At 50.0% G+C, this 27,439-nt stretch overlaps 1 protein-coding gene across 3 annotated transcripts in view; it reads left to right on the top strand.

Moving 5' to 3' along the window:
- The window catches only part of ACACB (acetyl-CoA carboxylase beta), a 118,911-nt gene that overhangs the window by 57,227 nt on the left and 34,245 nt on the right, over nt 1-27,439 (top strand). For all 3 annotated transcript variants that reach the window (XM_028116591.2, XM_028116593.2, XM_028116594.2), the window contains 16 exons: nt 67-148; nt 2,616-2,761; nt 4,012-4,162; nt 5,442-5,576; nt 8,158-8,304; nt 9,924-10,112; nt 11,632-11,732; nt 13,474-13,562; nt 13,642-13,766; nt 17,292-17,405; nt 17,515-17,628; nt 18,055-18,144; nt 21,076-21,194; nt 24,505-24,642; nt 25,440-25,539; nt 25,631-25,738. In XM_028116591.2, coding sequence (XP_027972392.2) covers nt 67-148; nt 2,616-2,761; nt 4,012-4,162; nt 5,442-5,576; nt 8,158-8,304; nt 9,924-10,112; nt 11,632-11,732; nt 13,474-13,562; nt 13,642-13,766; nt 17,292-17,405; nt 17,515-17,628; nt 18,055-18,144; nt 21,076-21,194; nt 24,505-24,642; nt 25,440-25,539; nt 25,631-25,738 — 1,948 coding nt within the window. The remainder of the gene's footprint in view (nt 1-66; nt 149-2,615; nt 2,762-4,011; nt 4,163-5,441; nt 5,577-8,157; nt 8,305-9,923; nt 10,113-11,631; nt 11,733-13,473; nt 13,563-13,641; nt 13,767-17,291; nt 17,406-17,514; nt 17,629-18,054; nt 18,145-21,075; nt 21,195-24,504; nt 24,643-25,439; nt 25,540-25,630; nt 25,739-27,439) is intronic.

The following is a 27,439-nucleotide window of genomic DNA, read 5'->3' as shown; positions in this document are numbered from 1 at the left end:
CCAGAGGGTGGCCCTAGTGTTCTCGTTCATTCCCACAGCCGACGGAGAGTCTGTCTTTTCTTTCAGGGGCCAGGTCCTTCCTGCAGCTTCTCTGCTGAACATCGTGGATGTGGAATTAATTTATGGAGGTGTTAAGTACATCCTCAAGGTGAAGGCCCTGGGTTTCTTGGATGTCTCTAGCACTCTGGAGGCTGGTGGGAGTTTTTCTTTCTGGAGTAGACTTGCTCAATGCATGGGTCCTGGGACTCCCCAGGCAGTCCCGTGCCCTTGAAACCTAAGCACTTTGGGTTTTGGCACGTGCAGTCTTGAGCAATACGCACAGCGTACAGCGGAGCTACGTGTCCCGGGACTCAGGTAACAAAGTACCATGAGCCGGTGGCTTCAGACAACAGAAGTGTGTTCTCTCAGAGTCTGGAGGCCAGAGTCTAAAATCAAGGTGTCAGCTGGGCCCTCGTCTTTTTGAAGTCTCCAGGAAAGAATCTCTTTCATGCTTTCCTAGCTCTTGGTGGTTGTGGGGCGTCCTTGGTGTTCCGTGGCTCGTAGACCGTCACTCCAAACCATGCCTTTGGCTTCATATGCTGCCTTTTCTGTGTGCGTGCGTGTGCGTGTGTGTCTGTGTCTACATTGTCTTCCTTCTATGTGTCTCTGCTCTGAAGAACACCACTCAGATTGCATTCCTAAATTCCCACCCTACGCCATCTAACTAACTACATTTGCAAAGACACTATTTCCAAATAAAGTCACATGCCGAGGTGCCCGGAAGGACATGAATTTGGGGGCATGATAGCCAGTCCAGTACAGAGCATGAGCAGGACCTTTGCTGAGCTGGCGTAGTGTGTGGGTCTGTTTCCAGGGGCCGTGAGGCCAGCTCTGTCCTGTGTCTGCCCCAAACGTCAATGTATGGCTTTCTGATCTCTCCCTGGCCCACCTTGGGCTTCCCTGGAGGTTTACTCGACATTGCTGTCCTCTGTCAGAAGTATCCAGTTACCCTTCCTGGGGCATCTGAGGTCATTTCAGCAGAGACTATCGAGTATCTGAGATGTGTGGGCACAGGATTAGGCCCTGGGTCCAGGTCAGGGTGACCCGTGGGGGCCAAGTGTCCCCAAGAAGCTAAGGCCTCCTTCTCAGAAGGGAAAAGATAACAGAACTCGAGTCTGCCTTTTAGGCAGAATTTTTATGTTGTTACTTTATTTTTTTTTTTTAAGGATTTTATTTATTTATTCATGAGAGACAGAGGGAGAGAGAGAGAGGGAGAGAGAGAGAGAGAGAGAAGCAGAGGGAGAAGCAGGCTCCCAAGGAGCAGGAAGCCCGATGCGGGACTCGATCCCAGGACCCCGGGATCATGACCTGAGCCGAAGGCAGACGCTTAACCATCTGAGCCACCCAGGCGCCCTTGTTACTTTATTTTTAAGATGACTGAGCACATGTTACATTTCCAGCTTTGGGGATTTTCAGGGTTGGTGTAGTCAAACAAGCATGTTCTCCATGGGGGCCTGCCATAAAACCACTCCTCTATGCTTCCTGGCTATTTTACGGGCCTGGTTCCCCCAGCGTGATTTTAAATATGACACATGCTTACTGTATAAAATGTAAAAATTTCAAAAAAGCATAAAGCATCAGAAGAACAAACCCATCGTGTGTTGACCCTGGGAGGCAATCCCCATTAACCTTTTAGCACATGTCTTCTAATTCTTTGTTCCTTACGCACTGATTTTGCAAAGCTGAGATCATGGTGCGAATTCCGTTTTACTGCTTTGATATTATCATGGCATAAAGTTTTCCCGTGCTATTAACATTTTCTTAATATCAGTTTGATGTCCAGAGCCAGTGGTCCAATGGAACTTTCCGTAGGAACAGAAATGTTCTCTATCTGTGCTCTCCAGTGTGGCTACCGAGCACCGAGGAACTGACTTTTATATATGATTTAAGTTAAATTAATTTACATGTAAATAGCCAGAGCCTAGGTCCGGGCTGCTGTATTTGACAGTGTGGGTCTAGAGTATTCCATCGCAAGGTTGTAGGATAGTTAGTGTGTCTCAGTCTTACTGTTACCATGAATAATGTTGCAATAAACAGTCCTCAGTTTCTTACTACCTCTTGTCTCAACCTATGTGTCTTAGAGGTGGAGGGCTCTTTAGGGTGTTCTGTTTTCTGAGAGAGAGCACCCACAGTGAACCCAGGGCTAGTATGTCAGATTGAAGTGCAGAGCTGAGGCCAGGGCCTGGCCACCTGTGCCTCTCTCGAGGCTCCCAAACGTCTCGTATGCCCCTGGGCAGAGCTGGGTCTGGGGAGGGCAGAATCATGGTCACTGGTGGAGTTTCCAGGGCTGTCTCATGCACAGTGAGACACTCCCCCCTCCGCCCCCCCACCTTCCCTGCTGCTCAGGGTGGCCCTGCTTGGGGCTGATGCTTAGAGCCAGGAATGAGAAGGGCATGTGATTGGCAGGAGATGGCCAGGCTGAACTACACCCGCAGCTGGTAGCCATTAGCCACCACCCCCCAGTAGCCCTTGCTCCTGGTGGTGGTGATGGTGGAGGGGGGGAAGATGGTGCTCTGGGGCCCAGGGACAAGCAGGCCTCCTGAATTCAGGCAGGGACACTGAGCCTGTCCCCGCAGGTGGCCCGGCAATCTCTGACCATGTTCGTCCTCATCATGAACGACTGTCACATCGAGATCGACGCCCACCGGCTAAGCGACGGGGGGTTGCTACTGTCCTATAATGGTAACAGCTATACCACCTACATGAAAGAAGAGTTTGACAGGTACATGGAGGTGGGGGGAGGGCGCACCACATAGAGCCACGCTTTCCTGTGGGGCTCAAAGATATAAAGCCAGCTATGTGCGGCCCAGGCGTCTTAGATAAAGTACCTTCTCCAGTAAATTCTGGGGCCCATGGAGAGGTTAATCTCTTGGCTGGACGTCCACAAAACTGGCAGACGTTTTGGGGAGGTTCCCAAGAGGCCAGCTCCTAGTAATGTGGGAGGAACACAGCCGAATGGGCCATGACTCCCAGCTCCAGGGCCTGCGAGGCGTGTGACAGCATGTCAGCTGCTGTTTGTCTGAGCTGCAGTGCCCATGGCCATCTGAGCCCGGGCCTGGAGGAGATGTAGCCATCCAGTTAGGGCGACAGCTTCTTGTACTGGGCATGGGGCTAGGTATTGGGATAAGACCACAGTCACGACTTGTGGAGCCTGTTGGCGAACATGACACATTCGGCAAGCAGAAGGGGCAGGACCGGTCACTGTGCACCTGGATAAGCGAAATGCAGGCTGCCCTGGAAGCACTTAGCATGGAGGCATCATGAGATTTCCACCCCCGCCCCCCTCCAAAGACCCTCCCTTTCCAGTGCATCTGACCACACTGAGCTCGTACAATGAAGTGTAGACCAGCCGGGCTGAGCGGGCAGCACAGACTTCTTCCCTGCCTCCAGCCAAGCAGAGTCAGGCGGGAGTTGGGGTGGGGGTGGGCTGGGGTGCACCACAGACCCCACGCCTGCAACAGCTCCACTTAGAGAATTGTCTCCCTTTCCAAAACTTTGGAAGGCAGACTGGATTGATCCCAGCCAGAGCACTGTTTTATTACCTCTTTTTCAGCCATGTTCTGTCTGCCAAGAATATTCAAGATTATGATAGGCTACCCCTGCCACCCACCCCCCCCCCCCGCCCGGGACATACTGTTCCCAGTTTAGTTATAAGGTGAAGGCTTAAAGTTGGTAAATATTTATCAGGTAATATCGATGGCCTTCTCCATGCCTCTTAGAATTGTATCCGTAAAAGGAACTGGTTTTCAGCCGGAAAAGGGTCATACCCTTTGTTCACCCCATTCATTCCCACTATCTCTGCAGTTACCGTCAGACACTGGCATTTGGGCAAATGGAATCCCGCAGACCACACACAGGGTGGGGGGACACTCTGGGCTGCCTTCAGGAAGGGGAAAACACTGTCGAAAGCCAGACTTGGGTGCGCTGGGTTGATGGTCCTCCGTCTACCTGCCCGCCCCTTCTGTCTCCCAGCTACCGTATTACCATCGGCAACAAGACGTGTGTGTTTGAGAAGGAGAACGATCCCACGGTCCTGAGAGCCCCTTCGGCTGGGAAGCTAATGCAGTACACGGTGGAGGACGGGGGCCATGTTGAGGCTGGGAGCAGCTATGCCGACATGGAGGTGAGTACAGGGCCGGCCCTCCACTCCCCTCCCCGAGGGAGGGCCATCCCACCCGCATTGCCCCTGCACCCCTGCACCCAAGCCGGCGGGCCTCCCCTCTCCCCTGGGCCACCATCTGCCGATTCCTCAGAGAGCCGCTGTGTGGGGTTCAGCCCCAATTCTCTGCAGTATTCAAAGGGCAAACCTCAAAAATGTACACCTCCGTAGGAGCGAGGAAGGGCGGGTTAAGAATAACCATGGCGGTGATTGAAAAAGCTGTAAGCCGACGCTTACAAAGCGCTTGCCACATGCAGGTGCTATTCTAGGCATTTTACCTGTTTGATTACCTTCTATCATCCTCCCAGCAATCACAGGAGATGGGCACAGATAGGATCCCCATTTTACGCATGAAGAAACAGGGCCCAGGCAGGCTAAGGAACTCAGTGTCCCCCAGAGCTAGGGTTCACACCTGGCCTCCATTCCATGCTGCCAAGGTCAATAATAATGATAATCATCGACAATGAAAATACGGCAGCAGTAGGAGCTCATGTTGCCAGCCTCCCGCCACGCACCGGGCTCCTCCTGAGCAGCCCTTATAAGAGCCCTATGAGGTGAGACTGTCGTTCTTCCCCATTCGACAGTTGGGGAAACTGAGGCTCAGAGAGGGGAAGGCACCTGCTGGAGATCACAGAAGGATGGGTGGGGTGCTGGGGTTCCAGCCCAGCTCTGTCTTGGGTGCCCAAGCTGTGAACCACTGAGCAAAAGGAGCGCAGTGCTGACTGTAGCCCACACCATGGTAACCAAATGCATCACGTCCATGCATGCAGACTCTCAGAGAGGTGCGGGGAGCACATTCTTCGTTTCACCAAAGGTTCCCCAGAGGGTTTTCTCACTGCCTTTAAAAAAGGAGCCAGCCACAAAATGCACCATGTTTTAGGAATGTGTGTGTTAAGCACCCCCACACAGGATGATTTAACAGTATTTCTAAGAGAGAGACTTGACTTTACAAATATAGATCAGTTTCCACATCTGTGAAATGGGTACAATAAATAATCTGCCTCCCTTGCTGGCTTTGCAGATGGAAATAATTCATGAATAGCACTCAGCCTGGCACACAGCAGGCTTCTGGCAAATGCGAGTTCCCTCCCTCCTTTACACTTGAACTCTGTCCAGGGAGTCATTCTATTTAAATGACCAAACACCTGCTGCTCCAGAGTCCTAGTTCTGGGTGACTCTGGCTGTCACACACACACAAGCCAGTTCTGCTGGGTTCATCTGATTTCTCCTTCCTGCAAAACAGGTAATGAAGATGATCATGACCCTGAACGTGCAGGAAAGCGGCCGGGTGAAGTACATCAAGCGCCCGGGGGCCATGCTGGAAGCAGGCTGTGTGGTGGCCAGGCTGGAGCTCGATGACCCTTCCAAAGTGCACCCGGTATGTCGCACCCCAGCGCAGCCGCCCCGGCTGGCTCAGGAGTGCTCGCAGTTCTTTCTGTTCTGGGAGTGGAGCTGGCTGGATGTTCCCGGCTCTTGTCCTGCCTCTGTGAGCCCCCAGCAGCCTGTGTGATGGGTACGGAAGCATGGCCACCTTTGCTTATGCCCCTCACACCAGCAGCCCGCCAGTCCACCCAGAGTAAAACTCAGATTGCATATCATAATAATATTGAGTTATTAATATATAATTACAAAGAATAGATAATATTGTTACAATGGATGAAGCGGTATTGATACATTATTACTCCCTGACGTCCCTAGTTATGCAGATTCCTTAGTGGTCACGTTTAAGCGGCAAGATATACAATGTGAAATTCAGCATCGGAACCGTTTGGAAGTGTGCAGTTCAGTGGCAGTAAGTGCATTCACACTCTGGTGCGACCAGCACCGCCATCCGTGTCTAGAACTTTCTCAGCTTCCCAAACTGAAACTTACACCCATTAAACACGAACTCCCGTTCCTCCCTCCCCCAGCCCCTAGCAGTTGCTCTCACTGTCTCTCTGAATCTGGCTTACTCGAGGAAGCTCCTGTTAGCGGAATTGTACAATACTTGTCTTTTTTGTGGCCGGCTTATTTCATTTAGAGTAACGTCCTCAAGGCTCATCCATGTGGGAGCAGGTGTCCATACTTCATGCCCTTTTAAGGCCAAGTAATGTTCCGTGGTACGTATAGCATCCATTTTGTTTATCCAGTCATCTATCGCTGGACACTTGGGTTGCTTTGGTCTTTTGGCTGTTGTGAATCATGCTGCAGTGAACACGACTGTATGATTTCTTTAGTTTTTACCCAAATCCAGGAACCCATCCAGGGTAGTGTATTATGTAGAGTCGCCCTGTCTCCCTAGGCTCCTTTTTTGACCACCCTTTAAAAAATGGCACACATACACCTGAACTTGCACTCCCCATTCTCCTACCCTGCTATCCTTCTCTCCCTGGTACTGTCATTCGTGATCCGACAGACGACATCTCTCACTGATTGTCCCATTGGTCCCAAATTTTTTGGATGTATATACAGAGGTCCGGGTGCTGTGGGGGCAGCACCCCCTCCCTGGGACCAGGAGAGGGGGTACCAGAGTATCTGTGATATGTATGGCCCTGAAGTCAAGCTCAAGGGGGACTTCCAATTTAGATTCTTAAAATTAATTGTTAAGCCTTCCCATGAAACTGGGAGTTCTGAGGTCAAGGACTACTTTCTTTTTTTTTTTTTTTTTTTTTTTTATTAAAGATATTTATTTGAGAGAGAGAGAATGAGAGATAGAGAGCACGAGAGGGAAGAGGGTCAGAGGGAAGGACTACTTTCTTGTTCATCACTATATTCTTGGTGCCTAGCACAGTGTGGGAGGCGTACGGGTACTCAGAGAAAAGCAGGTCTTGCTGCTGAATGAACGCACGTTTACACTCTCCTAAGCAAAGCGTGCATACGGAGAGGTAGTCATTCATAGAGTAGCCTGTATCGTGTTTTGTTTTTTTTCTCTGTAATAGTTAGTACATGTGCCAGGGGAGGAGGGGGGAAGGCTGGTAAGATCATTTAAAAAAGAACCACATTGCCTCTTTTTTCCAGAATATTCTATCAGTTTCCTTCTCATTTTTTCATTATTCTCTGTAGAGGGTTCCCAAAGCCAGAAATAGACTGAGCCTTTTCAGATCACCAGAAAGGTGTGTGTGTCTGCATGCGATTCCTTTCAGCAACCATTACCTGCGCCAGGTTCGAGGCAGGGCCCGGCCACCGGTCCCTGGGGTTTCATGTTTGCCTATGAGATGACCCTTGTCATTCGGCTCCAGAAGTGCATTAAGAGGGGGCTGCCCTTGGCCCCCGCTGTGCCCAGCTGGAGAAGCCAGCACCAGATTGTGGAGGAGACCCTCCCGTTCATCTCGAAGGACGAGACAAGCCCACAGGGTTGGGACAGGGGAAGGGGCAGGGAGCTGAGGGTTCCAGGCCAGCAGAATAGCTCATCCCAAAGCTCCTGGGTCCCAGGGCTGCACGTAGGAAGTGTTCAGCGGACATTTGTAGAATGAATGAATGAATAAACAAATGGGCTCCTGGGGTCAGGGTTGCCCCTTGGGGAGCTTTTCATTTTTTTGATTCTCTAAGGCTAAATGTTTATGATTTACAAAAAGCTGGGACATTTGCATGAGAATTTCCTTAATTTCCATCCTGCTGGTTGTTTATCTTCGGGATTCAATAAAGACAGAAAATAAATAGGGAAAACAGGGAGATAATTTTGATTAGGAAGCAGAGCAAAACAAAAGAATCTAACTTCCTCCAAAATCACTGGGAGTGTGTAACAATGGACTATGGCATTCTGGGGGGAGGGGAGGAGATTTGGGAAACCCACATCTGGGTGGGTTTTAGCAAGTTTGACTTTCCAGTATGTGTTCTTGTGGGGTTTTTTGTTCTTCTTCCCTCAGGCTTCATCCTGATTATATTGTGGACTGTACTGGTCGATCTGCCTCGCCCCTCCATTCCTCTCCTCTCACTCAGGAGGCAGGTGTCCTTGACCTCTGGTTCTTGTGTCTCCTCAGGCCAAGCCATTCACAGGAGAGCTCCCTTCCCAGCAAACTCTGCCCATCATGGGAGAGAAACTGCACCAGGTTTTCCACAATGTGCTGGAAAACCTGACCAACGTCATGAGTGGCTACTGTCTGCCGGAGCCTATTTTTAGCACAAAGGTAGGTCACGTGCAAAGGATAGGTGTGTATTCTACACATGTGTGCAGGTCTGTGTGAAGAGCCAGGAGGGTTTATTCCATGAGGTCCGAGATCTTTACTGAAGTAAGGTATGGGGGAAAATGGCCAGCCCTCTGTGGTTTTTACCAAGGACTTATTCTCAGGAACTTCCTCAACTGATTGTAAACATCGGTGTACGTTCTCTTTGATTATAAACTATTATAAAAGTTATATTGTTTTTGTGGAGAATGTTCAAGTGGTAAATTCAAAAAGAAGTCCTCGTGGGTCACCTCTTAAAGAGAGAATGAGGAAGTCACTTTGTTCAGAGACCCTCTGTGTTCCTTGTTCATCCCCAGGGCCCTTTGCCTACTTACTCTGTAGAGAAATAAGTTCTCACATTTGCAGACCTCAGTGAGAGATCCATGATGCTAAATTCAGTATCAGAAGCGATATAATTATCTGTCACATCCTTTCTCAGAATAGCAAAACACGTTAGTGGTGATGCTGGTGGTGATGGTGATGCTGGTGATGCTGGTGGTGGTGATGCTGGTGATGATGGTGGTGGTGGTGATGATGGTGGTGGTGGTGGTGATGCTGGTGATGATGATGGTGGTGGTGATGCTGGTGATGATGATGGTGGTGGTGATGCTGGTGATGCTGGTGGTGATGCTGGTGCTGGTGGTGATGATGTTGCTGGTGGTGGTGGTGCTGGTGCTGGTGGTGCTGGTGCTGGTGCTGGTGGTATTAATGGCTCACCCTTGTCTAGTACATACTGTGCCAACTACTACTCTAAGCACTTGAAATTTATTAAGTCATTTAATCCTCCCAACCACCTATGATATTATTTCCACTCTACAGCTAAGGAAACTGAGGCACAGAGAGACTAAGAACTTTGCCCTGTTTCCCCGGTGAAAAGGCAAAGGTGGGATTTGAGCCCGGGCCATCTGGCTTCAGAGTCCATGCGCTTAGCTCCCGTGCTGTGCCGCCTGATTGTGATCGCTAAATCTACAACATTTATTTAGTCTTTGCACTCACCGGGGCACGCGTTCTTTCATTTTTAAACAACACAGCTCCTATGGAGTCAGACCATTATCCTTCTCATTCAGAGACCATCAACGTTTCAGCTGCTGGGACACCCAGAGGCATTGTAGTGCCGCTGTTAAGAGTCTCTGGAGCTGAGTGGCCTGAGTTGGCTCCTCACTAGCTGGGTGACTTTGGGTAATTTCATCAACCTCTCTGTTTTAGTTTTCTCAACTGTAAAATAGGAATAACGATTATACCTCCTTTGCAGGGTTGTTTCTGAGGATTGGATGAGAACATATAAATAAAGGTTTTAGAGCAGTCTGGCACTAAACGTTAGCTCTTCACGTGGCCTCGTGTTCTCTTCCCACACCATGCCGTCTGTCGGGATGCATGGGTGGGGGTGCAGGGTAACTGGGCCTTGCCCTTGTAGTCAGGGGGCCATTCCCCCTTAGGACTGTTCCAGAGGCTGCCGGGTCTAGATGTTTGGCTCTTTGGGTACAGGGTCTGGATGGGTTGAGTGTGTCGGCTGCCCTAGGGAGGGTGGCGGTGTCCATGCCCCCCCACAGGACCTCTGGCTAATGCTGTAGTCCCCGCTTCAGCTGAAGGAGTGGGTGCAGAAGCTCATGATGACCCTCCGGCACCCATCACTGCCGCTGCTGGAGCTGCAGGAAATCATGACCAGTGTGTCCGGTCGCATCCCCGCCCCCGTGGAGAAGTCGGTCCGCAGGGTGATGGCCCAGTACGCCAGCAACATCACCTCGGTGCTGTGCCAGTTCCCCAGCCAGCAGGTGTGTGCCCCCGCCCCCGCCCCACTGGGGTGCCCGTGGGTGCTGCCCCAGGAACTCAACCTCTGATCGAGCAGCCAAGATGGCACAGGCTGAGAGTTTCCTTTTGAGCCCTTCTCTACCGAACCCCAGCACTTTCTCCAGCTTTGTTGAGATGAGCACGGTTACGTGGCCTTACTCCATAAAACTTGGATTCAGAATAGGAGGTAGCAGTTGGTACAAATACAGGGAGCATTTCCCCCAACGTACCCAGGCTGAAACAGAGGCAGTTGTAGGTTCCAGGGTAGTATGAAATATCTCTCATAATTCTATGTTGGCTTGATTTTGTGCTTTTTTTGTGGAGGAGCGGGTGTTGCTTTGTTAAGCATTTTCAAGATAATTTGCATTTGGAAGAACCTCCTCATTCAGTTTACCTCTGCCCTCTGTCTGGTTAGAAGGGCTGCATACCATCATCGTGCCCTCACCCACATGTTTGCGATTTGGGGAGCTACGCGTCAGCCTAGATCAGGTCACTCCTGGAGGTCAACCGCTCTAGACGCTGGAATATTATTCCATCATAAAAAGGAATCTAATACGGATTTATACTGCAACATAGACGTACCCTGAAAACATGCTAAGTGAAAGAAGCCAGTCATTAAAGACCACGTGTTGCATGATTCCATGTACATGAAATGGCCAGAAGAGGCAAATCCATGGAGAGAGAAAGTGGATTAGTGGTTGCCAGGGGCTGGGAGAGAGGGCTTGAGAGTAGCTGTGAATGGCTATCGGGTTTCTTTCTGGGGTGATGAAAATGCTCTCAAATTCGATAGTGGCAAATGATTGCACAACTCTGAATATACTGAAAAATACTCAATTAGTTGTATACTGTAAAGAGGGAGGACGCCTGGCTTGCTCAGTCAGTAGACCTTGTAGCTCTTGATCTTGGGGTCATGAGTTCGAGCCACACATTGGGCGTAGAGCCTACTTAAAAAAATGAATGAATGAATGAATGAATAGGGGGGATACTATGGTATGTAAATTATATCTCGACTGAGAAATCACCAAAACAAAAGTCTAAAGAACCCCAATTGAGAAAAGTACCTGTTTGGACCTTTCAGGAATTTGTTGTTGGTACAGGTTTTTCATTAAAAATATTTTTTGTTGCCAAAAACAATATGCTAATAACACTAAATCTAGTTATAAAAACAAGACATCCCCCCCCAGCCCACTTTATTTTCCCGGGGGTTGGAAACTCCGTTCCCTTCCCCCAGATCACTCATATTTGTAGAGAGGAATAATACACGTGTCTTTATGGGATTGTTGTCATTCTAAGCTCAAATTCCTCAAGCAATATGTTGAGCGGGATGAACAGCTGTTTCTGGGTGTCCGGAGAAGGCTTTGGAGCTGAAATTTTCAGATTTTGAATGAGCCTTGGGTGGGTCCTCCATGGGAGCCCACGGTGGGTCCTTCTGGTGACTCCTTCATGGTGGTAACCAGATTGTATGGTTATGAGTGGCCAGACCTGTCCTGTGTGCCTTTCCAGATAGCCACCATCCTGGACTGCCACGCGGCCACCCTGCAGCGGAAGGCTGAACGGGAGGTCTTCTTCATGAACACCCAGAGCATCGTGCAGCTGGTCCAGAGGTGAGTCCTCGGCCCTCCGTGGGGGGGCGGTTGTCAACTCATTGTCTGTGCATTATACCAGTGCAGCATTCTGGGGCTCTCTCAAGGGCAGGCTCCAACCAAGAGACAGCGCTTGGGGTCCAGAGATGCCGATTACAGTCCTGGCATAGCTATTCCTAACCCCAGAAACAAGGCCCTTTTCTCCCGTGATCTCAGTTTGCCTGTCTGTAAAATGGGAATAAAAATTCCTCACGTGCAATTAGTTATTCTGAGTTATGAGTGGATCAATGCTTGTAAAGTGCTGATACACGGGGAGTCCTTACAGTAGCTTTGCCTATAGGACAGTGGGATGCGGTGGCTTTATAGGCCGTCAAGGACTCTACAGATTATCCTTGTGGTTTTGAAATCATTGCCGAAGAGAGTTGATGAGGAATTTGTACGTTGAGTAGCTCGTGAGCAGGAAGAACTATTCTGATGACAAGAAGAACTGCCATGTTGTGTGAAAACTCTACCTCGCAGGGATGCTCTGCTTACAAAGACAGAATTGAAACTGTTCTAAACTGGAGCAGATGAAGTGTATGCACGTTTACCCTGTGCTGGGAACAGAGATACAGAGAGAAGTAGGACCCCAGGAGACTGCCCTTCTTTTCAGGGAGTGCCTTGGCTCATGGGGACTCAGACTGCTCATAGAGGATTGAGCTGAGGAAGGGAGTCTTAGTGTGGAGTCCCCATGAAGAGAGAGTTTCACAGCCAAGGGCTAGGAGGGGAGACCCTCCCCAGAACACTTTGGCTGCTAACCTTAAACCCACACTCTAGCTTCAGAGAAACACCTGGAAGAAAATGAACAATCCCTTAGCAGACTTTTCTGTGTTAAACATAAATATCATAGCTCTGTTTTGTTTTTAAGATTTATTTATTTTAAAGAGAGCACGCATGTGCACACGAGTGGGGGGGAGGGGCAGACGGAGAGGGAGAGGGAGAATCTCAAGCAGATTCCCCGCTGAGCATGGAGCCTGAGGCAGGGCTCAGTCATCGATGCAGGGCTCGATCTCATGACCCTCAGGTCATGACCTGAGCTGAAACCAAGAGTCGGACGCTTAACCGACTGAGCCACCCAGGCACCCCTCAAAGCTCCGTTCTATGTATTTTTTTTAGGTCACAGTTGAATAAGTACATGTTCTTTCTTTTGTTGTCAGTAACTCTGGGGTTAAACTGGTCTTCATGGCCTGAAAACTCAGTGTCGTATCACTTAAGAAACTCAATTTCCTACGTGCAGAAGTGATTTAGAAGAGGTGAAATGTCTTAGGGAACATCCATGTTAAAATTTGGTTTTTAAAAGGGAAGTGAAATTTACATAGGGATCTATTGATAAAAGTCTTTCAAGTTTCGTTTAATTATCTTTCAAACTCTATACCTAGGATGGTTCATTGATCATTTTTGGTATCAACCGTGTATGCAAGGCTGACCCTTTTCAGCATCCTGTCTTTTCTCTCTGGGAATGGGCAGGTGCCATCCAAAGGCTCAGACTTGGACTCTGGCTGGATGTATTGACCTTGGGCAAGTCACTGCTGTCTTTGGCCTACAGAGTTAGTGCAAATGAACCGACTCACACATCCCTTCCAGCCTTGAGGATTAGGGGGTATAGCCTCCAGATACTGGATTACTGTTTTCTCCTTTTGGAAGTCCTAAAAGCTCTACTGTAGACTCGGGCACCCCAGGAAGTGGAGCTGATGGTTCAAGCAGCCTCGCCTTTCCTCCCTAGGTACCGCAGTGGGACCCGTGGCTACATGAAGGCGGTGGTGTTGGACCTCCTGCGGAGATATTTACGGGTGGAGCACCATTTCCAACAAGGCAAGAGTCGCCGCCAGCACTGGTGAGAAGCCCACAGGGCGGGAGGGCCCTGAGCCTTACCCCTTTTGTCTCCCTCTAGCTCACTACGACAAGTGTGTGATCAACCTCAGGGAGCAGCTGAAGCCAGACATGTCCCAGGTGCTGGACTGCATCTTTTCCCACGCGCAGGTGGCCAAGAAGAACCAGCTGGTGATCATGTTGATTGTAAGCAGGAAAGGGCGCCCCGTACTCACCGCAGGAATAACATGGGGTCCACAAACATTCTGGAAAGGGCCAGAGTGTAAATATTTTAGCTTTTGCTGGTCATACAGTCTCAGTCCTGACCTTGTACAACGTAAGCAAATGAACATGGCTGTGTCCCAACGAAACTTTGTTTATAAAACCAGGCAGGGGGTGGGATTTATCAGTCACTGTGGGAGATCATGATTAACACTCACAAAGCACCTACCATGCACCGAGCACTCCTAACATGCTTTACAAATACTAATTTAATTCTCACAGCAAGCCTAGAAGGTGCGCACTGTTCTCACTCTTTTTGGCAGAGCATGTAGGTGAAGTAGTCACTTTCCCAAGGGCACCCAACTTCTAAATGCAGAGTCGGGATTTGAACCCACAGCCTGGACCCCAGAGTCATGAGTTACTAGGGGATAACTGGATTCTGTGTCTTGTGGTAGGATTTTTATTTTCCCTTCTTGGAAAACATGGACTTTCTTTGTTCTTATTTCTCTTCCTACTAGATGATAATTAGCATCCTTTATAGCTAAAGATGTTTCTCCTTGATATGGTTCCTGATGGCTCATTTGGAAAATATAGAATCAGCAGATAGTAAGAGAGATATGGACTTGGCTTATAGCAAGAATTGGCTGGAAGACTTTTTTTTTTTTTTTGGTAAAGATAGTAAATATTTTAGTATTGAGAACCACACATCCTGTGTTGCAACAACTCAGCTCTGCTGTCAGTATGAAAGTGGCCACAGACCATGTATAAATGAATGTGTGTGGCCGTGTGCCAATAAAACTTTATTTACAAAAATGGGCAGTGGGCCGGAGGTGCCTGTGTGGCTCAGTCGTTAAGCGTCTGCCTTCGGCTCAGGTCATGATCTCAAGGTCTTGGGATTGAGCCCCGCATCGGGCTCCCTGCTCCGCGGGAAGCCTGCTTCTCCCTCTCCCACTCCCTCTGCTTATGTTCCCTCTCTCGCTGTGTCTCTCTCTGTCAAATAAATAAATAAAATCTCAAAAAAAAAAATGGACAGTGGGCCAAATTTGGGCCTGGGCCTGTAGGATATTTAACACCCTAACGAGATGGATTCATAAATACTGATATTTTTGTAAAGAATCATTTTGAAATCTAGGGCAACATGAGGATCTCCTAATCCTAGCTGTACCTGAGAATCTCCTGGGGTAGGTGTAGGGGAGCTTTTTAAAAACACAGATGCCCAGGCTCCACCCTGGTCAGTTAAATCAGGCTTTCTGGGGATGTGGGCCAGGCGTTAATACTTTTTGAAAGCTTCGCCAATGCAAAACTCAAGTGTAAGCTGTATATTATATATTGTCAGCTTGGTGTTCAATTTCCTGGGTGTTTTAATGGTTCTTTAGTTAGCTAGGAGAAGATCCTTTTTCTTGAGGTACAATCTTAGTGGGAAGGATCATGGTGTCTAACTGACTTTCAGAGAAAGAAAGTGTATATGTGCACGTGTGCGTGTGTGTGCTTACCAGAGGAAAAGCAGATGTGATAACAATAGTAAAAGCTTAACAGTTGGTGAATCTGGATCATCAGTATAGGGGTTTTCAATGTACTGATCCTTAATTTTGTTTTAAGGATTTATTTATTTAATTTAGAGAGAGTGTAGGAGGGAGGGGCAGAAGGAGAGAGAGAGAGAGAGAGAATCCTCAAGCAGACTCCCCGCTGGGGTGTGGAGCCCAAGTCAGGGCTTGATCCCAGAACCGTAAGATTATGGGCTGAGCCAAAATCAAAGGGTCGGATGCTCAACTGACTGAGCCACCCAAGCGCCCCAACTGATCCTTAATTCTTGTGTGGTTTTTGAAATTCTTCAAAATTAAATTCGGGGGGAGGGCTTTCCAGGTGATTGCAGTGTGCAGCCAGGATTGGGAACTTATGCCCAAAGAGATGTCCACTCTTTGCGGGGAATGCCATTGCTAAAATAGTATATAACCCTTTGCAGAATGCCTCCTTTGGATAGAGTTTTTTTCAGCTGAGTGTTTGTAAAGCAAGGTATGCCTGTTATCTATTACCATCTGCTCGCCGTTCAAAGGCCAGGGGTGGGAGCTGTGGGTTAGCCTGCTGTCGTTACTCTTTGTGCCCATGACTCTCTTCTGGGCAGGAAGGTACTAAAAATTAGGTACACCAGAGGACAGCCTGGTGGAGTGGCCCCCAGATCAGAGAGCTAGGACACTTGCTTGGGGCTTCTCAGTGAAGGCGGTTGAAGATGTTGTACCAGGTGTGGTTTCTGGGATGTCTGTGCGAGATCCATTATTTTGGCTCTCTTGGTTCCATTTGTTGAAAATGACGAGTTCTTTGCACTTGATGATATTTGGTGCTGAGGACACTTTCTGGAAAGACTTGTTAATTGAATATTTCCTTTGAAATGAAATTGTCTTGAGTCTTTGAGGGGACTCGGTTTCTAAAGCAAATCACAGTGGGGGAGGGAGAGAAAATTTAGAATAATCTATGTGATTTCTTCAGCACCCACAGGCTTGTGTGTTTGTGTACAAGTGTGAAATATTAATGCGATACAAATGTTCTGATCATAAAAACAGAGCAGGCTCGTTCTAATTAGGGAAATGCAGAGGCAGGTGTAGAAGAAAGGACCCCTGGCCCCACCATCTGGTGACTTCTTGGAGAACAGTCTGGGCTGGGGCAGGGGTGGGGGCGTGTTCCTGGGTCGTTCATATTCCCAGCAGTCATTGTTCTATCTTCAAGGGGTATCAGGGAACACCTGCTCTGAGCCATTCCCAAGCCCTTCTTGCATTTAGGGCATAAGGGGTTGATGCACAGACCAGGTGCATGCAGCCCTCTGGCCTCTGGCAAAAAGATTCCTCATTCCGAAGCAGGAGGAGGGGTGCTCATGGGAACCACTGTCCCTTTACTTCTGCAACTCCAGATCCTCCTTCCTGTAAGAAGCTGCCCTTGACCTCTCCAGAATGCTCCCCATGGGGACTCCCAGAGGGTGACTTACCACACCCTCACTAGAGCATCCCGTGTGAACCTTACTCTTTGTTTGTATCTGGCTCTATTTCCCCTCCTCCCACTTCTCCCAAACTGTGAACCCCTTAAGTCAGGCAGCAATGTAGAGAGGAAAGAGTTAAGAAGCCTTGAGGACAGAATAGACCTGGGTTTGGATGTGGCTCGGCTTTGCCCATGCTCGGTGGCCTGGGGGCAAGGCACACAGCTTCCGAGCCTCAGTTTCCTCATCTGTAAAATGGGAATCATATCATAACTCCTCAGAGGGGTGGGAGGGTTTGGGGAAATGAATGTAAAGGGTGGAGTTGCTTGCTTGATAATGGCTGGTTATTAATAGTGATGTAGGTAGAGACTTAATTGTATTTTTTGTCCGAGCAGGTGTTTAGGGCATGGGCACTATTATCAGGCTGTGCCAGGGATGCTCAGAGAGCTGAGGAGGTAGCTGCACCCGCCTAGCTGAGGGTGAGTGCTGGCTTGTTTCCTTCTGGCGGAGGAAAGGCATTTGGATTCTGTCTTTATCCCCCAAAGGATGAACTCTGTGGCCCAGACCCTTCCCTGTCGGAAGAGCTGACCTCCATCCTCAACGAGCTCACTCAGCTGAGCAAAAGCGAGCATTGCAAAGTGGCCCTCAGAGCCAGACAGGTAGGGTCGTGGGGTGCTGTCCCTCACGGTGCACAGCCCGTCTGCTGCCACCCCGGCCCTTGGCGTCTCCCCTGGAAGGTTGGCTTACCCCCCTCGCCCCACACCGCAGGTCCTGATTGCCTCCCACCTCCCGTCCTATGAGCTGAGGCACAACCAGGTGGAGTCCATTTTCCTGTCTGCCATCGACATGTACGGCCACCAGTTCTGCCCAGAAAACCTCAAGGTGAGGCCGCCGCCTCTGTCCACCTTCCACAGAGCACACACTGTGGCCCAGGGGGGGCCTCCGGGAGATGGGCTCCCCATGCCCTCCGTGCGCCAGCACCTGGGTTCAGGGCACAACTGCAGACCAGCGCTTTAGCCCGGTGTGGCCGGGGCTGCCAGAGGGGGAGTCATGGCTTCATCTTTTGGGCTCCCCCACCCCCCAACTCTGGATCATTTGCAAGCCTCCAGCTACCCCCTCCGCCTCTGGAACGGGAACCTTGGGTGCCGTCCTCCCAGAACTGTTTCCGCTTTCAGATCGATGGGCCTGGGACACCGGCAGCATTTTCTTGATGGGACCACCGTGGGCTTCCCCACCCTGCCCCACCGCTCCGTTCATCTGACCTGTGGTTGAAACCTGCTCACATTTCCCTTCCTTCCCATCCCCTAGAAATTAATACTCTCTGAAACGACCATATTTGATGTCCTGCCCACCTTCTTCTACCACGCTAACAAAGTCGTCTGCATGGCATCCTTGGAGGTAAGTAAGAGGGAGGCCCCAGGAACAGTATCTGTCCCGAAAATGCCAGTTCTTGCATCCGCTGCCCGCCGGTCACGCGCCTGACCCTGGGCCACGCACCTCGAGCGCGGGGTCCTATCCTCTCCACGAGGTAGGTGCTGTTGCTACACGGTCTTCCAGAGAAGGGAAGCGAAGCTCAGGGAGGTGGAGCGACTCGCTCAGGGTCTCACAGCTGGGGAGTGGCAGGGCCGGGGTTCACACTAGGTCTCAGTCCAGAGGCCTTGCTGGTACTCCCTGTTACCTCCCCCGCCATCCCGGCCTCATCTCGGCAGGGCACACCTAGATACTAGCCACCAAGAGCCCAGGCACCTTGTGCAAACTCTCTGACTCCCTGCATTACATACCTTTGGAAGACTCGTCTGCTGGGAACCTCAAGAGCTGGAAGGAACCTAGGTGACAGTTTCAGGTGACCTCCCTGTGTGATGGGGCAGAGAGGGGAATGACCAGCAGCAGAACCCTCTGGTCTTGGAGTCTCGGTCCCCTGGGGCCCCCACTCCCCCTTCTGCCACCTTTGTAGACCCTGTGGGTCACCCATCCTGGTGCTGGAAGGTTGACTGGGTCTCCATGGAGACCGTTTGGGGCTTGTGAGCGTGTCACAGCCCCAGAGCCTCCTGGGCCTGCAGTCTCTCCCTTCTCCCTGGTTTCAACTCAGAGAATCCTTTTCGGGTCTCCCTGTTTCCGGCGGTGCGAGCCAGTAGTGCCCATCCATGCCCTTTCCCCCACTCTTTCCAGTGTTCAACTATCTCGAGACCCACTGTGTGCCAGGCGCTGGGGATGCAGCAGGCAACAGCCGCAGTCTCTGCCCTCGTGGAGCTTCTCCCTGGTTGGGGAGAGACACACGCTAAATATTTCCTTCATTACACGTACGATAGGGTCTCAGGGGGAACATAGCCGTCACGCTGAGAAGCAGTCAGCAGGATATAACCTTACCGGGAGGGTCAGCTCCGACTTGGATAGAAAGTGATATGAAAGCAGGCATTCAAAGAGCGAGTCAGACTTGGTGGAGAGGAAGAAGCAAAGAAGTTCCAGTCAGTGGGAGCAACCTGTGCAAGATTACGAGCTGTGTGACGTCTGGTCAGTTGCCTGCCTTCTCTGGACGTTTAGATCCTCATGCCGCAGCAGGGGCAGTAATGCCTGCTTTGCAGGGTTATTGGAGATAAATGAGTAAGCATCTGACGTGAGCACTGTTGCTGCTCACTGTCCAAGCGCTGGGACCTATGTCACATGGAAGGCAGCAGCCCACCTTCTTTGCTTTTTGGAGTGCTAAATCCCATTTTTTTTTTTTCTGTTGGAGAATTTTCCAGAGCTCTTTGAGCATGCTGTCCCTTTGTTTGGCAGCTTGATTGAACACAATCCAACCTTTTCTCCACGACTCAAGTTGAGCATTGTGAACATTACAGTTTTACTTGGTCTCTTGAGATGTGTAGAGTTTCGTTCCTGCTCTAAATGTGTGGGTGTCCCCAAGACCAGCCCGAGGTCCGATGAGTCACTAGGAAGACTCACAGGGCTCGGCAGATGGTCATGCTTGTGGCTGGCATTTGTCACAGTGAAAGGATGCAAAGCACAATCGGCAGAGGGACAAAGTGTGTGGGCTGACGTCCAAAGGAAACCAAGTGCAAGCTTCCAGTGGTCCTGTAGGCACTTCTCATTCCTCAAGGAATGAGAAGTTATGACAACATGTGTTTTTTTTTTTCTTTTTTAAGATCTTATTTATTTGAGAGCAAGAGAACACGAGGGGGGGAGGGGCAGAGGGAGAGGGAGAGGGAGAAGCAGGCTTCCCGCCAAGCGGGGAACCCAGTGCCGGACTCGATCCCAGGACCCTGAGACCATGACCTGAGCAGACGAAGGCAGACGCTTAACCGACTGAGCCACCCAGGCGCCCCATGACAACATGTTTGAAGTGAGGCTCAGAGACTCAGCGCCCCAGGGGTTTTATTGGGGGCTGGTCCTAGTATGTAACAAAATTCTGAATTCCCAGAAAGAGAGCACACGTTCAACATAAAATCACTCTTCATACAGCTAAGGTGCCATGAACCATTCTTATCAGGGAAGAGTGGGAACCCTCCCAAATCCAAGTTCCCAGAGGCCGGCCAAGGGTCTTTTAAAGGATAGCAGTTAGGTCCGCTATGTTAACTCTTGCCACACAATTCTTATATTCCTTATTCAATTAAAAAACTCCCCCTGTCTAACCTCTGGAATTGTGCTGTCCAGTATGGCAGCCACTGGCCACATGTGGCTAGTGAATGCTTGAAATGCAGCTGGTCTGAATCGAGCTGTGCTCTAAGTATACAATGCACACTGGATTCCAAAGACTTTGTATGGAGAAAGAATTTCAACTGTATTGGTACTTTTTTATATTGATTACATGTCAAAATGACATTACATTTGGTATTAGGGATGAAATTATATTATTAAACTAATTTTCACCTGTTGCCTTATTTTTTGAAGTGGCTACTAGAAGCTTGAAAATTAGAATTGCATATGTGACCATGTTATATTTCTCTCGGGTGGCGCCGCTATTCTAAAGCAGGAGTTGGCGACTATAGCCTATGGGCCACATTTGGCCCACTGCTTGTTTTTATAAATAAAGTTTTATTGAAACCCTGCCATGCCCATTCAGTTACATGTTGTCCTTGGCTGCTTCCAGGCCGCAGTGACAGAATTGAATAGTTGGGATGGAGACGGGTATCCGGCAAAGCCTAAAACATTTACCGTCTAGCCCTTGGCGAAGTAAAGTAACACTGTAAAATGTGAGCGAACTTGTTCTTTGCAACTGCTTGGAGATCATTTAGAGATGATTTCTGGCATCCCTCCGGCCTGAGTTTCATCAGGTTTTGCGGGCACTCTGCAGCGCGCCCTGAGAGAGTGTCTTCTGTGCTTCTGCCTCATTAGGTTTATGTGCGGAGGGGCTACATCGCCTATGAGTTAAACAGCTTGCAGCACCGGCAGCTCCCGGACGGCACCTGCGTGGTGGAATTCCAGTTCATGCTGCCCTCCTCCCACCCAAATAGGTATGGAGTGGTGTGCACCCCGGGGTGGTGTGTGGTTCTTTCCTCTCTGACCCCCGTAGTCCTGGCTCTGGAGGGACCCAGCGAGTATGTCTGGGGAGACAGTCAGGGATACCACTCCTCCACTGTGGGATCTGCCTGTATCTCCATTCTCCCATCTGTAAGATGAGATAATCCAGTGTCTACCTCATCCACCTGCACTGCCCGGTATAGTAGCCACTACCCATACGTGGGCTCTTTAAATTAAAATGAGTGAAATGCAATTAAAAATTCAGCTCCTCAAGTCACACCAGCCGCACTGAAAGGGCTCAGCAGCCATATGCGGTTTGTGGCTGCCATATTGGATATTGCAGTTCTAGAACATTCCATCACCATAAAAAGTTCTATTGGACAGTGCTTTCCTAAACCATGATGCAGAGTAAATGAGATACGACGCACATGGCACTTGGGGCATGTTGTTGGTGAACATCAGGGACCCCTGTGATGATTATCACTATGTTGTTAGTGCCCGATGGCATGCTGTTGGTCGGGCACCATGCTAAGCGCTTCCATACTCTATCTGACACATGAGGAGCCCTGGGCCTTCCCTTGGCACGGGCCCAGCTGCTCATTCGCGTGGGGTAGGGATTTGAACCGCGTGCCTCTCCCGTCAGAGTGCCCTCCACAGCCCCTGAGGGTCCTCCGGAGCCACCGGCTGGGGTGAGTGTGTTGGCCCATCTGGATCCCCACGATGTCCTCAGTCGGGGACACACTGGAGTGCCTCTTCTCTCTCACCTTCTTTTTTTAATCCATCTAATTTCAGGCCCTGAAGTGCCATCCTGGTCAGGTAGAGCGTGTTACCTTCAGCTAAAGCAAACACGTCTCCCTGGGATTTGGAGCGTTCCCTTTCCCTCTTCCTCACCCCTCTGGGTCTGGTTCTCCTGGGGGTCGCCACACAGGCCTGGCTTGTGGCTAGAATGGTCTCCTCATTATTTGGGCATTGAATTAATCGGATCTTGTATCTATATGGGCAGCGGGATTCATGATTTCTTTAAGTGGGGAATATTTGGATCTCTTGGGGTTTCAAAGCATGGTTTTCTTTCAGTGGCTTTTAAGAAGAAGGGTGTTGCTTTGTTACAGATGAAGAAGTACTTCTCCATTAGGCACCTCCTTTTGTGTCGTTTATTTTTTTTTTTTAGTGTTATTTACTTTTACTCTTCTTATTTAAAAAAAAAAATCATATTTTGTCCAATTGAGAGAAAAGGAGTCAAAGTGTTTGTGGCCCTGGAATCATTTGGGGGAATGTGGGTGGCGTGGTGCAGGGGCTTTTGAAACTGTCTGCCCCCGAGGAGGCATTCTGTTCTTTCTTTGATTTTGTTGTCTTAGCAATTCAACCTGGTTGGGATAGGAAGGTGGTTTTCCTAAGCCTGTGGGTCAGTCACACCTTGTTTCTTAGGAGGAACCTATACCCATATTTGGGTTATTGGTTGTGACCCTCCGTATGGGCCCAGGGTCCTATTTTGACCCACACAGACACTGAGGACCCTGGGGCGGTAGGATCTGGAGAGTGTGGCCCTATGTGGGGGGCTGCAATTCTAGCTCCAGGAAAATGGTCCGCTAAACCAAATCTTTCCTTATTTTTACCCCACAAGAGAAGCAGGACATCTAGACTTTTAAAAATAACATGAAATTCTTCAACTTCACTGTGAATAGGTAATTAACGTATAAGAATATATTAAAAATGCTGCAGTGACCCAAGTCCATCTGTGGGCTGAATTCAGCCCATGCTGCCCGCCAGTTTGCTAATCTGCATTAAGCTGTCCGGGAGCAGGGGGCAGGCCTGGATGGGGAGTTCAGGGGTACCCAACAGGAAGGCACAGAGGCCACCCCCCACCTGGGTCAGGGATCTCTCCAAGAGCACCCCACATTTGAGGATTCACTAAGAAGATTTACAGGGCTCAGGATGTATCATGCTCACGGCTGTGACTTGTCACAGTGAAAGGACATGAAGCGAAGTAAAGGACAGTCAGCGAGAGATAAAAGGTCATGGGCGCGGGCGTGGGGGGTGCGGAGGGTAAAGTCTAGAGGATACCTGGTGCAAGCTTCCAAGAGTCCTCCGCAAGGGAGTCACAGAGGATGCCCTTCATCCCCCAGCAGTGAGTTGTGATGACCCATGTGCAGTGTGTCCAGCAGCCGGTTAGAGACTCAGCACCCAGGGTTTTTGCGGGGAGCTGGTCGTGTACACACTGTCCACCAAGCATGCACCCAAATCCCAGACTCCAGAAGGAAAGCAAGTGCTCGGCACAAACAATTTGGGCACAGTGAGCCTCTTATCATTTAGGGAATGGTGGGAACCTTCCCCAAGCTCCCAGACACCAGCCAAGGGCCAACCTTGTAAGCAGATCCCCTTTCCAGGAGAGCAGCCCCAGGCCTGCTCCTTTTTTTTTAATATTTTTAGTTTGTTGCCAGTATCTGGTCTTTTTTTTAAGATCTCACCCATTTATTTAATTGACAGAGAGAGAGACAGCGAGAGAGGGAGCACAAGCAGGGGGAGTGGGAGAGGGAGAAGCAGGCTTCCTGCCGAGCAGGGAGCCCGATGCGGGGCTCGATCCCAGGACTCCAGGATCATGACCTGAGCCGAAGGCCGTCGCCCAACCAACTGAGCCACCCAGGCGCCCCAGGCCTGCCCTTTTGACTCTCTTCTGTACCCCATCTGATAAAGAGCCTCTCCTTCACTTGATTCCAGGGCCCAATTGTCACTGCTCCAGGGGACCCATTTCTATTTGCTGCTGGTGAGCAGCCAGTCCTGGGGGCAGGGACCAGCTACACTCTAATGGGCTGCTGGCCGAGGGGCCAGTTTTGATTTCTGACCCTGTCCCAGGAGCAGGTTTGATGGAGGCAGAGGCACTGGGGAAACAGAGGCCTGGCATGTCTCTTTAGAACCAAGCCTGTCCCTTCACCAGCCACCCGGGGCTGGGCTGTTTGGGAGAAATTGGTGCTAAGGGTGTTCATTCTCTGTGGCCGAGTTCATGATCTTGGATTTCCCTGGGACCACGTTGAGGCTGGAACTTGTCTGCATGCATGCATGCATGTATGCATCATTCACTCATTCATTCATCACTTGCTTGTGGAGCTCTTAGTCTATACCAGGTCCTGAGCAATCAGACAAGACTCCGCAGACCCAGACCCCCATCCCTTCCACCCCCAGTCTTAGGTCCTGCTATGGGCGGGCTCTAATGCTAGTCTGGCTCACTGAAGCTTTCAAGGCAGGAGCAGCTCTTGCGGCCAGATCTTCAAGCGGCTGCTTCATTCTCCTCTTCCGGTCCCCCCGTAGGATGGCCGTGCCCATCAGCGTCACCAACCCCGACCTGCTGAGGCACAGCACCGAGCTGTTCATGGACAGTGGCTTCTCCCCACTGTGTCAGCGGATGGGGGCCATGGTCGCCTTCAGGAGATTTGAGGACTTCATAAGGTACCCAGGGTGGCCTAGTCCCTCAAACACCCCGAGCAGAGGGGCCAAGCAAGCTTCCCCTGGCCCACGCCTGTTCATTTGTGTAGCCTGCCTGACTGTGCACTTCTACACTGTGAGACTCTGAGCAAATTATTTCACCTCTCTATGCCTTAGTTTTCCCATCCTTATAATGGGGATAAGAGAAGGATCTACTTTATAGGACCACCAGGAAAATTAAATGAGATCGTGTATATTAAATATTGTATTTAAAGTGTAGTTAAAAAAAAGGGGAGGGGCACCTGGCTGGCTCAGTCAGTAGAGCATGTGACTCTTGACCTCGGGGTTGTGAGTTCAAGCTCCACATTGGGTGTGGAGCCTACTTAAAAAAAATAATAAAGCGTAGTTAAGGTGTAAGTGACTGCCCTCTCCCCCGACCTGTTCCTCCATGCTGTGCGTTGTGCTTGGATTATCTTGTTGTAACTCCCCAATAGCCTTAGTTGATTTGGGGAGGTGAGGGGTGAGGATCCCCCGGCCTGTGACGGGCAGCCCACCTGATGCCCCAGAGCACCGGACTTCCTTTTATTCACAATCTCAGACCACACAGGCTCCTTCTTCCCTTTTGGGGCAACACCCCATCGGTGGAGGCTTGGACCTGGTCAGGACCCCAGTGAGCTCTGCACAGAGTTGAATGAGCTCAGAGAATGGTGGGTGGCAAAGAGGGAGGACCCAAGTCTCTCATCTGCCCGGAGCGCAATCTTGACCTTCGATGTCACGGAGCAGCAGTCCCTCAGCCCTGCCTCTCCACCCCGCGCCCCCAGGAATTTCGACGAAGTCGTCTCCTGCTTTGCCATCGTGCCCCGGGAAGCCCCGCTCTTCAGCAAGGCCTATACTTCCTTGTACTGTGAGGAAGACAGCAAGGTCGGTGTCCAAGCAGGGGGCATATGCTGAGGAGGGGGCGGGCTGGGGCTCTCGAGTCCTTCTACCACCTACCTTTGTTTTGCCCTCCCAGAACCTCAGAGAAGAGCCGATCCACATCCTGAATGTGGCCATCCAGTACGCGGACCACCTGGAAGATGAGGAGCTGGTGCCGATTTTCCGGACGTTCGTACAATCCAAGGTATGCTGGGCTTGCCTCTGGTTCTGAGTCACGGAAGGAGGAGGGAGGGGCTGTTGTGGTGAGGCGTCCCATGTGCCTGAGTCCTGCTGTGCACTTCAGAGGCACAGACCTGGCTTCCCAGCCCAGCCCCGCGACTCCTCGGAGCCCGTACCCTTGGGCGGAAGTGGTTGAACTCGGTAGTGGCTGAACTTAAACCTTTTCCCCAATAACATGGGGGCAGTGTTTCTCTCTCCCTGGGTGTTGTAATGATAAAAGACAAAGTATAGGGGCACCCAGGCGGCTCAGTCGGTTAAGCATCCAACTCTTGATTTCGGCTCAGGCCATGATCTCAGGGTTGTGGGATCAAGCTCTGCATTGGGCTCCGGGCTGGGTGTGGAGCCTGCTTAAGATTCTCTCTCTCCCTCTCCTTCTGCCTCTCCCCACCCCTGCCACTCTATCTCTTAAAAAAAAAAAAAAAAAAAAAAAAAAAGACAAAGTATGTACAGTTGACCCTTGAACAGTATGGGTGGAACTAGGCAGGTGCGCTCATTCCCGGATTGTGTTCCGACAAACACAATACGGTGCTGTAAATGTATTTCTTCTTCCTTGTAATTTTCTTAGTAACCTTCCTTTTTGTCAGCTTACTTTGTCGTAAGACTATAGTATATAGTACGTATAACATGCAGAAAGTGTTGACTGTTTATGTTATCAGTAAGGTTTCTGGTCAACGGTAGGATATTCATAGTTCTTGGGGAGTCAAAAGTTATATGTGGATTTTTAACTGTGCAGAGGATCGGCGCCCCTAACCCCACATTGTTCAAGGGTCAGTGGAACACCACTTAGCCTGCGCAATGAAGAATGAAATGAAGTATATATACACTTCGAGGACACATTCAATAAATAGTTTGGGGGGGACTGTTTTTGTTGAAATAACCCAGAAAACTCAAAATCTTTGAAGAGTCACTTACACTGACCACCATCTAATGCAAAGAACTTCTTGTGTAAGCATGTGGCCATTGCCAGCAATAGTCTCACGCTGGCAGGAGGGACAGCTGTTAGTACGCTCAAGGACCTCCACTGCAAATAGATGTGGAGCCGCTTGGCAAGCGTAGGTAGTAGAAACAGTGGGAAGGTACTGTGTGACCTTGGGCAGGTTACTTTACCTCTCTGATCCGTAGTTTCCCCAACTGTAAAATGGGATGCTAAGATTTCTAACTCCTAAATTAATCAGATCTACCAGGCATGCTATCTGGCTGTTAGTTCTCCTTAGTTGGTCTCAACTTGAAGAACACTTGGAAATTTTCAGTTGTTGTTAGTCTGTTTACCTGTACATTGGTCGTATTCTCCGACCAATGGGAGGGACAGCTCTTACCCCCTCTGACTTGGCATCCCTCAGAAGACCTGGCCTCGTGATTCCTAGGCAGGAGATGGGGGTGAATGATGCTGAGTCACGGATAAGGCCTTGAAAGCTTAGGGACATTATTGTCCGTGATTTACTTAGACTTGATAAAAAGGTAATGATGTTCACTGTAGAAAATGTTTAAGGTACAGACAAATCTGAAAACAAAACCCACACCCCTACCATCCAGCCCCGGGATGAAGATATTGGCATATTTCCCTTCAGCGGGTTTCTTCTTGACACAGCCGATGTCCTTACTGGGTTTACACTTGGCATCCCGCGGCATAGATAAGGCAACATTTGGGTGGTTGGGGCTCACCCTA

This window comes from Eumetopias jubatus, unplaced genomic scaffold, assembly GCF_037043125.1.
Source record: "Eumetopias jubatus isolate StellerSeaLion01/CBP00866 unplaced genomic scaffold, mEumJub1_p1.0 scaffold_16, whole genome shotgun sequence".
Taxonomy (NCBI): domain Eukaryota; kingdom Metazoa; phylum Chordata; class Mammalia; order Carnivora; family Otariidae; genus Eumetopias; species Eumetopias jubatus.
The sequence above is the reverse complement of the archived record's forward strand: the minus strand, read 5'-3'. Positions and strand labels throughout refer to the sequence as shown.